Source organism: Benincasa hispida, chromosome 11 (genome assembly GCF_009727055.1).
Source record: "Benincasa hispida cultivar B227 chromosome 11, ASM972705v1, whole genome shotgun sequence".
Lineage (NCBI taxonomy): Eukaryota > Viridiplantae > Streptophyta > Magnoliopsida > Cucurbitales > Cucurbitaceae > Benincasa > Benincasa hispida.
The window spans coordinates 41,802,297-41,819,416 of NC_052359.1; the positions used below are offsets into that span (position 1 = coordinate 41,802,297).

At 28.5% G+C, this 17,120-nt stretch overlaps 2 protein-coding genes across 2 annotated transcripts; one reads left to right on the plus strand and one right to left on the minus strand.

The window, feature by feature from the left end:
* The first annotated feature begins 2,366 nt into the window (after nt 1–2,366).
* On the plus strand, nt 2,367–5,829 carry LOC120090750 (ACT domain-containing protein ACR11). The gene is made up of 10 exons (XM_039048461.1): nt 2,367–2,805; nt 3,360–3,417; nt 3,515–3,640; nt 3,795–3,889; nt 4,357–4,441; nt 4,549–4,608; nt 4,940–4,995; nt 5,147–5,252; nt 5,338–5,406; nt 5,494–5,829. Exons 1-10 carry the CDS (start codon nt 2,645–2,647, stop codon nt 5,554–5,556), a joined length of 879 nt encoding a protein of 292 aa, XP_038904389.1. The 5' UTR covers nt 2,367–2,644; the 3' UTR covers nt 5,557–5,829.
* Nucleotides 5,830–8,660: 2,831 nt separating this feature from the next.
* LOC120090749 (4-coumarate--CoA ligase 1-like) lies at nt 8,661–14,164 on the minus strand. The gene is made up of 4 exons (XM_039048459.1): nt 13,078–14,164; nt 10,049–10,461; nt 9,848–9,950; nt 8,661–9,011 (listed from the first exon to the last, which is right to left on the minus strand). Exons 1-4 carry the CDS (start codon nt 14,074–14,076, stop codon nt 8,886–8,888), a joined length of 1,641 nt encoding a protein of 546 aa, XP_038904387.1. The 5' UTR covers nt 14,077–14,164; the 3' UTR covers nt 8,661–8,885.
* Nucleotides 14,165–17,120: the final 2,956 nt, after the last annotated feature.

Below are 17,120 nucleotides of genomic sequence, written 5' to 3' on the forward strand. Positions count from 1 at the left end.
TGATTTTATGATTGATGACCCACCTCTCATGAATTGAATTATAATCTTATGTTTACGTCACATCCCACTATCGCTTTTCTATAATGTACCGCATTAGGGATGACCATATCTATGTAGTACTAACGTCATCTCTATCACGATCTCCATTTTTCTATTGTGTTTCCCTTATTTTGCTCAAGGTTCTTGTATTTTTGGGTGAGAAAAATAAGATCGTGATAAGGATAGATCGCATTAGAGCTAAAAATAGCCATCCCTAATGCTATACATTAGAATGTGTACAGTTAGTTTGTTGTGTTTTCGTTAATTTTCTCACAAGTTGTTGTGTTTGGATAAAAGAAATTAGAAACCGTGATATGGATAGTCATCGCATTAGAGTTACAATAGATATGGCCTTCTACGCGATACATTATGAAAAACGGTAGTGGGGTTTGATGTAAGTAGAAGGTTAGAATTCATATATTTGTAGGGGTGGATCATCAATCATAAGCACACTTGGAAAAGGGTCATCCATACAAAACCCTCAGGAATCAAACATTTATCTTCAATGTTAATAGTACATTTATCTTTTATTTTTGCACAAAATACATTTATATCCATGAAATTTAGACCCGATGTCTATTTGGATTGTTTCAAATTATTGCGATTTTTTTCCTTTTCTTTTTTTGTTTGTACAATCAGGATAGTAGGATTAAAACCATAGACTCTTTTGACTGTTAACACATCCATATACGAGTTAGTTATGCTCGCTTTGACAAATTATTGCTAACTTGAACATAACTTAATTAGTTAAGACATTATAACCTCAACTAAAAGGTTTATATCTCCTTTTGACCATTATTGAACTCAAAAGAAAAAAAAAAAAGTGAGGCAAATTGTTATTTCACCAATGGGAAAATAAAATAAGAAAAAGAGAGAGAAGAAAAAAGGATGAAGAAAGAAAAACAAAAATATATTTAAAGACAAGGTTTTAAATGAAAACGTAAATGGTCGCAGTCTCAATCTTATGAAAATGTCGATAAAATGTCAATATCAATGGATATTTTTTTAAAAAAATATTAAATATTTATATTAATAAATAAGCATTCATGTTTTCGTAAATAAGTTAAGATTTCTTTTATTATGAAGATTATTTTGTTGGTATTTTGTCATAGTAAACTTTTTTACTATACAGTAAAAATGTAATATCAAATCAGGAATGAGTGTACCTGAGGTTAGAATAGAGGATCGAATGACTTGACTCCCTTGTTATTTTGGATTGTTTTCAATAATTAGTGTCTGATAGTCTTTGCGTTATATGCATCTCGTGGTACCTTGGTCCAACTTTCCATGGTTTAGAGGTTACATTTTCAAATATTCTTTCATTGTTGGCTTGCTATTCATAATTGGTTGTAGATGCATGATCGTACTAGGTGGTGGTGTTTCAATATCCATAGAGTATCTGTCCTATGTATTGGTGGAGTTAGATTTGGCCATTTATTCTTTTATTGCCTAGTCAAACTATTTAGGGCAACATGCTGCTATTGTGGAGAGGATATTCCCATAAGATATCTCATTGAGATACGTTTAAATGGATTGTCACTTGAGTGCAAGTGATAGACTGAGATACAAAATCTAAAAGATCACTTAGTGTGTTACTATCTATCATACTTGATAGATACAATCTTTGTGTTCATGAAGCTACCTCATGTCCTCCCCAAGTGTTTAGTTAGGTTACACGATTTACGATTTTTCTTTGTTGTTCTAATTGACTTGGAACTTTTATGGAGGGGACTCAAGAGGGCTCTTCACATTTTTCCATGAGTTGTGTTTTTTTTTCCTTCATTTGATTTTTTTTCTTTTTGTCATCTCTTTTGAGTGTAGTATTTCTTGTGTCTTGACCTCTAACTATAAAGTTTCTCCTTTTTATTGTAATTCAATACATCTAAAAAAAATTAAACTATGAACATATGAAAATAGTGTACCATCATTTAATACCTTAGTTAGGGAAGAGAGGACGGGAAGTAGCGGATGAGAAACGGAATTATATTAGCCAAACGCGTCGCTATAATTGGAAGCTACTAGCGACCAACTGGCTGGTCCCAATTAAAATTGGATTTTTCACAATAAAGTATTCAAATAAAAATCCTAAATATAAAATCATTGTGAATTATTCAATATTCTTTTCTTTCTCTTTTTTTCTTTTTTTCTTTTAGCCAAAATTATTCAATATTCATTATGAAAGAAACGTAAAAAGAAATTTACTTTTTTCTTCTCTTTTCTTTTCTTTTCCCTCCTACGTCATGGTTGGGTTTTCTTTTTTATTTATTAAAAAAAAAAAAAAAAAGAAGAAGAAGAAAAGCTTTTTGAGTAAGGCAATAAGAAAAGAGTGATGGAAAAAGAAGATAAATTGAGTGAGGTATCTGCCTATCCATCTCCAATGGCGGATATTTCGAGATCACTCGGGTCCAGATGGGTCGTATTCTTCTCCAATCTCTTCTTACTCAGCACCCATTTCTCTCTTTCTGATCCCTTCTCTGATCTCGGAATGTTCTCTGATTTCCCTTCTTTCATCCTACTCCCTTCTCTCTAACCTCTTCTCTTTTCCCCATTCGTTTCTGTTTTTGCTTTTGGGTTTTCGTTTCTCTCTCTTCTTCTCAACCTCCCCATGACTGTGGCTGTTGCTATGGCTTCTTGGACTTCTGGGTTTCACTCCATTTCCACTTCTTGGACCCTCAAATCTTCTGAACCCCGTTTTTCTAATGGGGTTTTCACCAAGACCTCCATTGCTTTTCAGACCAAATGTTTCTGCCTACTCCAAAGGGGAAGGTATTACTTTCAATTGCTTGATTTTTTATGTTTCTGTGCTTAATTTTATCATATCCTTTTCAATTGATGATATTTGGGTTGTTGCTTCATGCTTGAATTTCCCATTGCATGTAACAATAATACGTTTCTGAATTTCTCGCTGGTTAGTTAGTAGAATTTAACAAGACCCAGTTGTTCTCTGTTAACTAAGATGTTGTTGATGTGAAATCACTACTAGATTTTAAGATGAAGCAGATAAATTATGTGAATTATTAATGTTAATCAATTGGGGGAGAAAATTACATAACAAGGATTAGAACACAGTGACTTCTAGTTAGTACTATGTTAGTTTGTTATTAATTCCAAAATCTTAAGCTAATTGGTTATTAGTCATTGCATTTTCAGCTGTAAGGGTTTTGATAAATTGAAGACTATTATGATTTCTTTCACTTTGAAAAATGTATCTTGGTTTCTTCATTAATTCCTGCTAGAGGGTTTCTTTTATTCCGTTTGTTGTGGAGGGATTGCATTTTTGTAAAGTTATGTTTATAAGTTTGCTACCGATCCTTATCCAGATGGTCTTCTTCCAACATGAAGAGCATTCCACGAGCATCATCAGCTACAGCTGTTGAGGTACTAAAGGTATCGATGCATATGATTTGCCATTGTTGCATGCTTGTTCTTAATTTTTGTTGGACCTCTCTCTCTCTTGGGAGTGGTTGCACAACAGGATGGAAGTAACGGTGATACTGATACAATTCCAACGCCCATAGTTATAATAGACCAGGACTCTGATCAAGATGCAACTGTGGTGGAGATAACCTTTGGCGATCGGCTTGGAGCTCTTCTCGACACGGTAAAAAGCTAATTTTTCATATTACCAAAGTCATCTTTAGCATTCCATTCCTTAGACCTTCTTTGTAGGTTATGATACCAAAGGATAAGCTTTCTGAGTTGTCTTGTTTTGTTGTCATTTCCTATGATACCCATTAAAAGTGCATTGTTTATAGATGAATGCTCTGAAAAACCTGGGGCTGAATGTTGTCAAGGCAAATGTCTTTTTGGATTCTTCTGGAAAACACAACAGATTTTCCATCACAAAAGCGTAAGTATTGACTTATTACACTTACACGCTCCATGCCTGTCTTTTACATTACTGAATGATAGGTTGTCATAGTAGTGGGTTACTAGAATTTTGAATATGGTCTATAATTTCTATCAGAATGGTAAAAACTATTGTATTCATCATTGATTGTTTTTATATACATGGCTATGCTAGTTGGTTGGAAGGTAAAGTTGGAGCAATGTGTTAAAAAAATGATAAATACTCCTCAAAACTCAAGGACAGTGTACAAAATATAACAGATCATGTTCAAGTAAGGTCATAAAATAGTTATAAATTTTTCTTCCAAACTCTTTGTAGTATATCAATATGATACGGCAATAGTGGATTGGCATAGGCAACCCTTCGGTTATGTGGACCTTCCAAACGTGAACATCAATACTTTGGATTAGATTTGGACTTAAAGTTTCATTGTGATTTTGATTTTTGATTGCTTTGCTACTATGCAGAGATACTGGAAGAAAGGTAGATGATCCGGAGTTGCTCGAGGCAATTCGTTTGACAATTATAAATAACTTGATTGAGTATCATCCGGTATGATCTTATCGAGACTCATTCCTGGATCTAGAGATAAAATTTTGGTGGATCTCTATTTAGAAACCTGCTTTGGTAAGTCCCTAAATTTTAAGTTGGTGGTTCAGGAATCAAGTGCTCAGTTAGCAATGGGAGCAGCCTTTGGAGTCATGCCACCGCAGCAACAGGTCTTGAATAACTTTCCATTTCAAAACTGCTTATACTATGGAGCTTTTTCTACATACTACATATGCTGTTGCATGATTGCCTGATAGGACAGTGAGTAGAAACTTGCAGAACATTTTCCCTTTGTATCAGAGATAAGAGTATGCTTTCCTGTTTTACTTCTTGAGGCTTGTCCTGTCACTCGATCGAACTATTTGTTTCAACATTTAATATTCATCATTTCCTAGCTTTTATACTTCCATTGTTACTGAATCGTGGATCCGTTTGGTAGGTTACTTGATTGAAATGATGTTTGCTCCTTTGCCTGATTTATTATATGTTATAATTTCTCAGGTTGATGTGGACATTGCTACACACATCAGCATACAAGACGACGGTCCTGACCGAAGGTAATGCTCATCTAGTCTGTTTCCTTTGTTAGCAATGGGGAAAAAATAATTGGCATAATGTGAATGATTTTCGTTAATTCACTTACAAACTTATCAATTCGGCATATATGAAGTGAGTACAAATTTTCAATTCTTTTCCTTCTCTTTACAGCTTACTGTATGTGGAGACAGCTGATCGACCGGGATTATTAGTGGATCTTGTGAAGATTATCACCGACATAAATGTTGCAGTTGAATCTGGAGAATTCGACACTGAGGTGACTATTTTCAGTATTAAATTTTCAGACCTTAAAAGTTACTTAACTTCCATGGTAATTGCAAGTTTCTTTGTCCTGGCTACAGGGATTGTTGGCTAAGGCCAAGTTTCATGTCAGCTATAGGGGCAAAGCCCTCATCAAACCTCTTCAGCAGGTTGGTAATCTATTTAGATTTCGGATTTACGATGTACAATGTTGTTGGTTACTGAAACCAATGGAGGATTTATGTCGAATTTTACAGGTTATTTCAAATAGTTTACGATATTTCTTGAGGCGACCTACGACAGAGGAGGCGAGTTTTTGAGCCGAGTGAGGTAAACCAAAACCAGGATAATTAGACTACAAGAAATATTGTGCAGTCATGGTGTACCATTTACGCCCTGTTGTTGTTGTAACATACCTTACCATGCTCATTCATACTAGATTTGAACCACAACATTCACGTTATGAATTCGCAAGAGATGTTCGAGTTTGTTGTTTAATACTCGACCATGTCACAATGTATTCGACTTTGATCGTTTGATACTTTGACAGAACACATTGCAAGATAAATCTTAAATCTTTTGGTTTTGAACAAGGAAAGAAGAAAAAAAATTTGTTTGCTAAAACTTGTATATATATATATATAGTACACACGTATATAAAGTGCTTCCTAAAGATGACTTGTTAGATAGATCACTGTCAATACTGGAAACCTAAACCAAAAATAAATAAATAAATAAAAACTATTAAACAATTGCAATTTTTATTCACCAAGTGATCTCTCTTTTTTTTTTATCTTTTTTCTTTTTTTTTTTTAGTTTATCTTATTTACTAGGATATGATATGCATAATGAGTTAAAGTACCATTATGCTCTGGGACTTGTAAAATTTTAGTCTATATATGGTCAATGGCCCAGTCATTTGAACTAAGGGTAATTTTTCTAAATAGAAAAGATGTCAAACTATTTATTGAAATACAAAAAAATAAAATCGATAGATTTTTATTAGCGTCAAAATATAGGTATTGATAGATTCTATATAAAAAATATTAAAATTTTATTATTTTAGGTAAATAATTTTTTTTTTTTTTTTTTTTGTAAACCCCTTATTTTAAATCACTATTGTTTAAAAATTGGAAAAAGGAAAATTAAATGGGTTAAATTTTTCGTAACTGATGACTTTTTCTCTATAACTCTGCAAATTTCAATATATATATTAATAAAAAAAACAGGTTTATTAGGGTCCTCTTTTAATAATAAAGAAAAAAATAAAGATTCATAAGTTTACTATACTAGGTTTAGATTTCATAAACCTGGCTCTTTTTGTTGTTTGGTTATTATAAAAAGAAATCCTACTAATTTATTTATTTATTTATTAATAGAATATATGGGAAGATGAAGAGCGTTAGAGAGAAAAATCAAGAATTATAGAAAATATGACACATTATTTTTTTCCTTTTTCCTTTTCCTTTTCCTTTTCCTTTTCTCGAATTTTGATTACAAAACTACAACAATGAGCATAATAGAAAATTACTCTAATTTTCTCTTAATTTTACAATATATTTGTATTTTTTTATATATATTTGTTATATTATAAATTTATGGTATATTAATTAATAAAAAAAAATGTATAATATTATTTCATTCCATATTTATATTTCATAAATATATGATATACTTAAGAATATGAGGTATATATTCTTGTTCCATTGCATTTTTATATTTCTTAAATGTGGAATATTTAATAATATGAGTTATATAACTCAAAAAAAAAAAAAAAACTTTTGATTCACATATATAAGCACAGTATATACGTTGGATTAAAAAATACACATAAAAGAAAAAGGCTATGATAAAAAATTGTTAAAGAAATATATAAAACTACAATTATTATGAAAAGCCCCAAAATTGTTTAAGAATCCACAAATCTCTCTTCGGACCAAAGCATGAGCCATTGAATTGGATTGGACCTACGAGGAACATGCAAGAAAGAGGCTTTTTGAAAAGAGGTAAGAATGTTAGTAATTCATAAAGCTCCTAGACTTGAAATTGGACCCTTAAACTTATAATAATTGTAGAAATTGGACCCATAAATGATAAAAATTAAACTCTCAAATTTATATAAATATTACAATTTATGCAATTATGTAAGTTTGAAGGTCCAATTTGGCCAAATTTTAGCACTTATAAGTTTGAGAGCTTAATTGAAAGTTTAACCGTATAATTGCAACTATTGCTACACTTTAAGGGTGGTTTTTGTAATTTATCCAATTTAATTTTCAACATATATATTAATTACACAATTGAACATTCAATATTTCACTTTTACTTAACCAATAGTGCATACAATATAACACAAATTCATATATACAGAAATTAGCAAAGACAAATAATATACGTAAATTACACAAGATTAAAAAAAACGTATATATAATTTTTTAAAAAAAACATATATGTAAAAATTACACAAGGAGATGATTAAAGAAAAACTGTCTATTATCGTAGTTAAATAATAAAATAATATACATTTAGTGAATATCTAAACATGGAAAATTAAATTAAATTAAATTATACCATTAAAATATAAAATGAACAACTTGAGGGTAAATTTGAAATAAAAGATCTGCAGGATTTTGAGTAATACGAAAGCTGAAAATTTTCTTCTAAAAGGACATTTGTGAAATATATATTTGAAATGTTGGTTATTTCTTATTATTTATATTTTTTAAGACAATTTATTTCATAAAAATGTAAGACAAATTTCATATTTAAGCTCTACTGCTATTTTATTATTGATTTTTTTTGAAAATTTGTTATTATCATTAACATTTTGACTATAAATTTTAGAAACAAAATTCATATATTGTATTTTTTTTACATGATGATTGTTATTACTATTTAACCCATTTTGATAATCTAAATTTATGATTTATTAAAAGTATAAGGACTAAAATTGAATAAACTCTAAAGTAAATACATATTTTAACGGTTATGTATGGTCTAGTATTTTAACTGTTGGATTTGAAATCAACTTTTCATATATTTTTTTTATTATTATGGTATTTAAATGGTATCAAATATAATTTTTTATTTAATTATAATAGATCCAATAATTTAAATAAGGGTCAATTTAATTGATTTGAGAAAAAATGTTTTTAAAAAAATCTCACTTTTATTTAAATATTTTTTATAAAAAGTGTTTAAAATATATTTTAAAAACTATTTTAAGTGGTTATCAAACGCTCGTTTTTTTTTTTTTCAAAATGACTTAATTTTTAAATTAAACACTTGAAAATATATTCTAAATACACCCTAAATGAATATAAGAAGGGATTATGGAGTTATTAATGTTGACATTTTCCCTTAAATTCTAAAAACACATAAAAAAAATGCAAAAATTATAAGACAGGTAATTAATACATTTACATGAGTCGAAACTGGAAATCAGTTTCTTCATTTATATGAAAAGATGTAGAGAGCTTTAGGTAGTTCATACAAGTACAACAATTTTCCATATAAAATACAACTTTTTCTTTTTTAAAAAAAGAAAGTAATAACGAGAGAAAGGGAGGGAAAATAAAAATAAAATAAAATAAACTTGCATTATCATTTGGTGTGGGGGTGAAATTGCAAAAGAGAAAAAAGAAATTAATTAATTAGAATTTGGAAAAGCAGCTGCCAACTTTGCCCTCAAGTCCTTCCTCAAGATCTTGCCCGAGGGCGATTTGGGAATTGCATCTATGAAAAACACCCGGTTGATTCTCTTGTAGAAAACCACCTGCACGTATTATTCAAAAATAAATCATCGTTAATATTCCAGAAATATATAATTATTAATCATTGAATAAGTTTTTTACTCCCTTTACTCAGTTTTAAGTCCCAATCTAGAAAGTCAAATCGAGCATAGTACAATTAGCATTCGAGCATATTGGTAACATAAAATTTGCGATCCAAATTTCTCTACCTCCAATTATACTAAAAAGAATCTTCCTCAAAAGAAATATATAAATATATTTTTTATATATAATCTCATTTTATTATATCCTACCGTTACTTTATAATTTTCAAAATTTATTCCAGTATTCTCTAACCCTATCTTAAAAATTTTAGTTAGTTACGATATTACATCTTTGGTTTTATTCATTAAAAAAAAAAAAAAAAAAAAGTCTTTGGTTTCAAAATTTAGTTGACAAATAAAGTCTAAAATGCCAATATCCACGAAAATGTGGAAGTTTCGACTTTGAAGAAATATTAATGAAAATATAAATAAAATATTGATCTTGATTAACATTTTTTAAAATAATTAAAATAATATTTCAATCGTAAACAAATATTCTATATTTTTTCGTTAGGTTAATTGTTTATTATTTATATTATATTCACATATTAGTAATAATTTGTGGCTTATTTTGTTATGTTTTACAGATTTTCTGACGATGTAATAGAAATGTCGATTCACCAACTTTTGTATAGATATTAAAGGAACAAATATTTATTAAGATTTTAGTTGGTAACTATTTTGATTTTTAAATGTTTTTTTTTTCAACTTAAAAATGATAGTTTTAAGTAATAAAAAAAACAGAATTTAGATTCTTGAGTAGAAAGGAATAGTACCTGTTTTGAAACAAATTGTTTAATTTCATCCTCAGTTACTTCAGAATTCTTCAATTTCACAACGAACGCAACGGGAACCTCTCCAGCTTGTTCATCTTTCATTCTACAAATCAATTCACACACCAAAAAAAAAATAATAATAATAAATAAACCCATGGACGACTTTTCACTAATCGGAATCCAAATTCAATTGATTCTTACGGTACGACGGCGGCATCAGAGATCACCGGATGAGTCAGCAACAGAGCTTCCAGTTCCGCCGGAGCCACTTGAAATCCCTTGTACTTTATCAGTTCCTTCAACCGATCCACAATGAAGAGCTCGTCTTCGTCGTCGATGAATCCGATATCGCCGGTGTGCAACCAGCCGTCCTTGTCGATTGTGGCCGCCGTCGCCTCCGGATTGTTGAGATACCCTTTCATGATTTGATCGCCTCTGATGCAGATCTCTCCCGGCGTGTTTCGAGGCAATGAGCTGCCGGTTTCGGTGTCGACGATCTTCATCTCGGCGTTTCTGACGACGGTGCCGCAGGCGCCTGGTTTCATCGGAAATGGCTCCTTTGCAAATGCTAAACCCATTGTTAGTACTGGACCCGCCTCCGTCATTCCGTACCCCTACAATCAACGTAATTTCTCTCTATATCAAATCTTTATGATCCAATGACTACCATTCTGCCACGTTGAAAAATATTTCTCTAAACATGAATTTTCATTAATTTAAAGTTCAATCCTCCCAAATTTAAATTGTGTCTAAACGGTTCTTAACTTTTAAAATGTTCAATAAATTTTATTTGGTTTGTTTTCTCTCAATAAATTTTACATTCGTTATATATGGATTATGTTTTATACTTTTAGATTCAAAGTTTAAGAAATATGTATTTGATAGAAAATTGTGATTCAAACCATGCCATTTCTAAAGATAACATTTTTATGTTTTTGTTGTATCAACATTTTAAATTTTAAATTTTAAAGCACATAATTATTTTAAATAAATATATGAGCATTTAAAAATATAGTATGTCATATTATAAACTTAACTAATCTTTTAAAATTAAAATATGTATTATATCATGTATGGTAAATTATATAATATTACAAAATAATAATTAAATAAATTTTTTAACATACAATATATATGTTCATAAATAATTTAATAATAATTTATTGTCTACTAATATTTACATAGATAACTACGACTAATTTTATGATTTATAAAATAATATTAAAAAAAATTTAAACAATTATTTAAATTAGAACCTAATTTTTGAATTTACTATCAAACATATATTTAAAAATATAAAATACAACTCTTTTCATTGAATCCATTATTTTCAAATTCTCTACTGAACATATCCTAAGTTTATGACAATTTTCTTTTAGTTTTTTAAAATCATTGGATTTATAAAATGTTTGAAAAAAGCGGCTCACGTAAATTTATGGATGGAAGTAATATTTATAAATACTTTCCAAAAACCCAATCATTATTGAATGAATTTAAAATTTCAATGTCTTTTGTCTAATAAGTCTTACATATTTAAATTTTAAAACATTAAGATAAAAAGTTAAATTTTATGTTTAATAGAACTCTAATCTTCCAATTTTTTCATTTAGTAGGTTCATGAATTTTAAAAAACTTTTCCCCATTAATCATACAATTAATTTGAAGATAACACTTATTAATTTCCACATTTGTTATATATTTTTAGGGTAATTATTTTAAATGGTAAAACTTTTAAAAATATTTTCAAGTATGTCATTGTTTACTAGTGATGGATTAGGATAGACATCTATCACTATATGTCTATTGTGGTCTTTTACTAATAATATTTTGTTATATTTTTTTTTATTTAAAAACAATCATATTTTTTAATTGGCGTAAGAAGATGAAATTAGTTTTAGTGTAACTCAATGTCAGAAGAGATGTTAGAACCTCCACTCTTATCTTTTTCCTATTCTTATTAGTAAATAACGTCTGAAAGCAAAGACATTTGAACCAATAACTCCCATCGTATGAAAGCGATATTCTGACCAAGTAAAAATTGTGTTAAAACTCAAAAGTACTTTGATTCAACTTCCTATTTTTTATTCTAAGCTTTTAGGTGAAAACTTTACCAAGTTGATTTTTGCTTTTTGTTGTTGGTGAGTGGTTGTTTAGGTGGACGAAACCTTTCAAGTACAAATAAGGAAATGCAAAAATAATAATAATAATAATAATAATAATAATAAAATAATAAAATAATAATAAATAAAAAAAAAAAAAATTACATGGAGTCTTTTGATTTGACTTAGGTGTCATTTAGTCTCTAGTCAAGTCTCTCTTCACATCATCAATTTTGACTAATTATCATTATATATAAAAAAAGATGTTTCTTTACTAAATACCAACTAAAAGAATCTTAATTACATTAAATAAACACTATCTCCATGATTAAATCTGAGTCCTTTTTCAATAAAATAAATACATGTAAATTATCCTTAAACTATACTATTAATTATTAAAGATTAAATTATAAATTTAATATCTAACCTTTAAATATATTTTTTAACTTAAAAAATTTAAATTATAAATTTGGTTTCCAATATTTAAAAAAATTATAATTTAGTCTCTACGATTCGATAAAATACACATAAATAGTTGATATGGTAGAGATTATGTACGAACATTTTATCAAATTATAAAGATAATTTATAAGATTTTATAAAATCATAATAACTAAGTTTCAACTAAAATCACAGAGATTGAATGAATGTTAAAGCTTTAAAAATAGTAATAAACCTTAGAATTTTCAACTTATTCCTAAAATTTAAAAGGTGGGTCAAACTTGTGTGTAACCCCCCCCGTCTTTTTTGCATCTCATTTCAACACATATAGAAAAATTGAGAAAAATATATTTTAATAATAATAATAATAATAAAAAGGAATTTGAACAACATACGATGGGCTTGAAGTTTTTTTTTTTTTTTTTTTCTCTTTTAAAATTAAAATGTCAAATAAATATTTGTATTAAACCTTTTAATAAAATCATAGAACAATTGAAAGTCACGCCAAATTTAAGATTTAAAAAATATATGAGACAAAATTTAAATTTTCTCAACATGAAAAGATGATGAAGTAAACCGATAATTAAAAGTATGTGGAGGTTTGGTTCTTCTATCTCGGGTGTTTAATCTAATATGTATGTAAAAAATATCCGATAATTAAAATTATTAAAAATTATGAAATTGTAGTACCTGGCCGAGCACAGCCTTAGGAAACTTAGCTCTCACGGTATCTTCAAGCTCCTTCCCAAGCGGAGCGCCGCCGCATTTAATCACTCTGATCGACGAAAGATCATACTTCTCAAGCTCCGGCGACTTCGCAATTGCCAAAACAATCGGTGGGACAATCGGCGCAATCGACACTCTATATTTCTCCACCAATTGTAAAAGCAAACCGATCTCAAATTTCGGCATAATCAAAATCGTAGTTCCAGCTCGTAATCCACAGAGCAAAACCGAATTAAGCGAATAAATATGAAACAACGGTAAAACGCACAGAATCACATCCTCATTTCGATAATACAGATTCGGATTTTCACCATCCACTTGCTGAGCCACACTCGTAACCAAACTTTTATGTGTGAGCATCACTCCTTTCGGTAATCCGGTAGTTCCAGAGGAATACGGCAGCGCAACGACGTCGTCTGGATCGATCTCTACCGTCGGAATATCTCGTTCGTCGGCTTTAATTAGATCGCCGAACCATAAACAACCGTCCGGTGGAGAATCGACGGTCATGATTTTGACGTCAGGTAATTCCTCTGTTATTTCCTTTACTTTTTCGTAATATGATGAGTGTGTTAGGATCAATTTCGCTTTCGATCCTTTTGCTTGCTTTGCGATTTCTTGTGCTGTGAAGAAAGGATTCGCCGCCGTCATAATTGCGCCGAGGTATGAGGCACCGAGAAAAGTGAAGACGAATTCCGGCGAATTTGGGAGGAGGAGCATAATTACATCGCTTTTTGTAATTCCGAGTTTGTTTAGTCCGGCGGCGACTTTGCGAGCGGAGAGATCGACATCGTTGTAGGTGAAGGATTCGCCGGTGACGCCGTTGATTAGACAAGTCCGGTCGCCGATTTTGGCGGCGTTTTCGTGTAGGCAGTAGGAATGCAGAGGAAGGTGCTTTGGAATGTAGATGTCCGGTAGTTTTGACCGGAAAATGACGTCATTCTGAACTGTTTCAATGCCCATTTCAATGCCCAAAGAAGAAGAAGAAGAACAGATAAAACTTTTTTTTTTATTATTATTTTTTTTATTTTGAAGGTTTTATTGTTCTTCTGAGTTCAAAGAGGGGAAATTTGAGTTGAAGATATAGGGAGTTGGATTGAGGAAGGGACAAAAATTGGGGGTTGGTGAGGGACTAAATGGGAAATTTGAAATTTTATTTTTATTTTTGTATTAATAATCATTAGTTCTCAAAATTACTGATATAGTAGATGCATGAACAAAATTGTTTTAGTACTACTCATTTTTGTAACGTATTTTATTGGAATTTCACGTTGTTGTAATAAAGTTTTTTATCCTTTATTTCATTAATAAATATGTAAGTTTTTTCATAAAAATAATAATAACAAGTATGATTAATTAATGTAAAAGAATGAAAGGAACCTATCCAAGTTTTTAGTTTGAAATTGACGAAGATTCGAATTCCTAAACTATGGTCGGTGTTGGCTTCTTTTAAATGAAAATTTTAATAATTAAATGTTAATTTGAGTACTTAAAAAAATAGTGTCAATTTGATAATTGAGCAAAGTTATTATTATTATTATTATTATTTGGCCATATAAAGTGAAAATTTGGAACTTATGATCTTTTGATCAATAGTGTTTATATTATGTGAGTTAAGTTATGTTTATATGGTCTCTTATGATTAAAATGGATTGAATCCCCTTTGTTTTGAAAATTTATTATTGAAAATGGGGGTTGGTGACAGGCTTAAAGGGAATTTTGAAAATTTATATATGTATTATTTTATTTGTTACAATTGTATTTTGAATCATTAGTTTTCAAAATTATGGATTTTAGTAGATGCATGAAGGAAATTGTTCGAGTGTTATTCATTTTTGTAAACTATTTTATAGGAATTTGAGGTTGTTGTAAAGTTTTTTTATCCTTTATGTCATTAATAAAATATGTATGTTTTTATAATAATAATAATAATAAGTATGTCAGCTTTGTTGTGGTATATACGTGTTTAATTCTTAAGGATTTCTTTAATGATTAGTTAATGTAAATTAACGATAAGGATTACGATTATTTTAAATTTTTTATTTTCAACGGAGATTCAAACTCCTATTTTAATCAATTGAACTAGGATCGGTGTTGGTTCTTTTAAATTAAAATTTTAAAATTAGGTTTTATTAAAAAAAAAAAGAGAGAGAATGTCAATTTAAAATTGAGCATAACACATTAGATTGGACTTTATGATTTGTTTCTATAATATGTAAGGTGAGAGATTTAAATCTGTGACCTATTGATCGATAGTTTATATATTATATTAATTGAATTATGTTCATGCTGGTTTTTTACGATGAAAGTTAATTTCTTCTTCTTTGTTTATTAAAAAATAAATAAATAATAAAATTTTAGATAGTAAAATAGAATATGAATTTTAAAAAACCAAAACAAAACACACAAGTATTTCAAATATGTTAGGGGAAATGGGACCTTTTTTTTAATTTTTCAAGAGAGAAGAGATTGAAATCTATGAATTATTTTCATTGTAAATAGAAAAAAAAAACAATAGTCAATATTATTCTATTTTTTCCAAATGAAATTTTAAACTAATAGTTAGCTGCAATGAAATTTCAAACAAAATTTAAAAAATTAAAATAAGAGAGAAAGTGTGTATATAGAGAGGAATTATATATTAAAAAACCTATGCTGATAAGTAAGAGAGAGTGCATGAGAAGCAATATTTGAATGAGTATAAAATATGTAAAGATAATCCATTAGAAAAAGAAATTGAAAAGTGAGATCTTGGAGAGAAAAAAGTAGGTGTAAGATCAGGAGATTAGTGAGATGAAAAAAAACAAAAAACAAAAATTAAAATATCATTTTGGTCTTTAAATTTTGAAGTTCGTTCAATTTTAGTCCATATATTTTCAAGAAATCTTAAATTTAGTTCTTACTACATGTTTGTTTATTGTTTTACTTTTTTGTCAAATTTTTTAGGTTATCTATTAGTGTTTTCACTATAAATTTTGAAAATATATTGACATATTATAAATTATTACCCGAAAATTATCATTATTATCAAAGTAAGTTCAATAAAAATAAACTAGAATGAACTAAATTTAAGATTTAATTAAAAATATAAAAACTAAAATAGACATTTGAAAGTATAAGGATTGAAATTGAACAAAATTAGATGCATTAAAATTGCATTTTTAATATATATATATATATATATATATATATATATATATATATAATTATATATATATATATAATAAAAGACAAAACTATTCATTTTAAGAACTGTAAAGTATATCTATCAATTGAGTTATACTCCTCCTTTTTAAAGCAAAAGTAAGAAGTGTGTGACATTACAAATGCAAGGCTAAATCCAATGTCTTTAATAAATAAGTTCAAATAATTAATTAACTAATAAAAACATAAACCCTCTACCAACATATCAGAAATTTGAATTCCTGTGATTTAACATGTTGTTGGACCAAAAAAAGAAATTTTATATAATAAGATATTGAATTAAAATTTGTTTAGCAAGTCAAAAAATTTTTTGTTTTATATTTCATAAGTCTGTGTTTTAAATATATATAATTCTTAAACTTTCAATCATTGACTTATTCAACATTTTTTTAAAAAAAATTATAAACATATCAAACATTGCACAGACTTTTAAATGGTGTCTAAGAATTTAGAGATCTATTAAACACAACTCTAAATGTTGCCCGTTGTAAACTTATAATTTAATTAGTTGATTACTAATATATTAAAATACCAATTTGGTTCTTGAACTTTTAGTTCAATCTCATTCTACTAATGTCCAAATTTAGAGATTTAGTCCTTCAAATTTAACTTCATCAAAATCAATTGAGTAATAATAATAATTTTTTTAGTAAGATAAGTTGATATGTTAACATATTTCCAAAATTTATAAAAAAAAAAAAAAAAAAAACGCTAATGTCAACATATTTATTTTTTTAAAAAAAAAACAGCAATAAATTAATAATAATTAAAAGTAAATAAAATAAAACTCAAAATACATAATT

Bases quoted from the DNA above. Each gene is read 5' to 3' on its own strand.
- LOC120090750 (XM_039048461.1), top strand. From the start codon at position 2,645: ATGACTGTGGCTGTTGCTATGGCTTCTTGGACTTCTGGGTTTCACTCC. The intron at 3,890-4,356 runs GTAAGTATTGAC...GCTACTATGCAG, and splicing joins AGATTTTCCATCACAAAAGC to AGATACTGGAAGAAAGGTAG. The intron at 5,253-5,337 runs GTGACTATTTTC...TCCTGGCTACAG, and splicing joins CTGGAGAATTCGACACTGAG to GGATTGTTGGCTAAGGCCAA.
- LOC120090749 (XM_039048459.1), bottom strand. From the start codon at position 14,076: ATGGGCATTGAAACAGTTCAGAATGACGTCATTTTCCGGTCAAAACTA. The intron at 10,462-13,077 runs GTACTACAATTT...CGTTGATTGTAG, and splicing joins CTAAGGCTGTGCTCGGCCAG to GGGTACGGAATGACGGAGGC. The intron at 9,951-10,048 runs GTAAGAATCAAT...ATTGATTTGTAG, and splicing joins TCTGATGCCGCCGTCGTACC to AATGAAAGATGAACAAGCTG.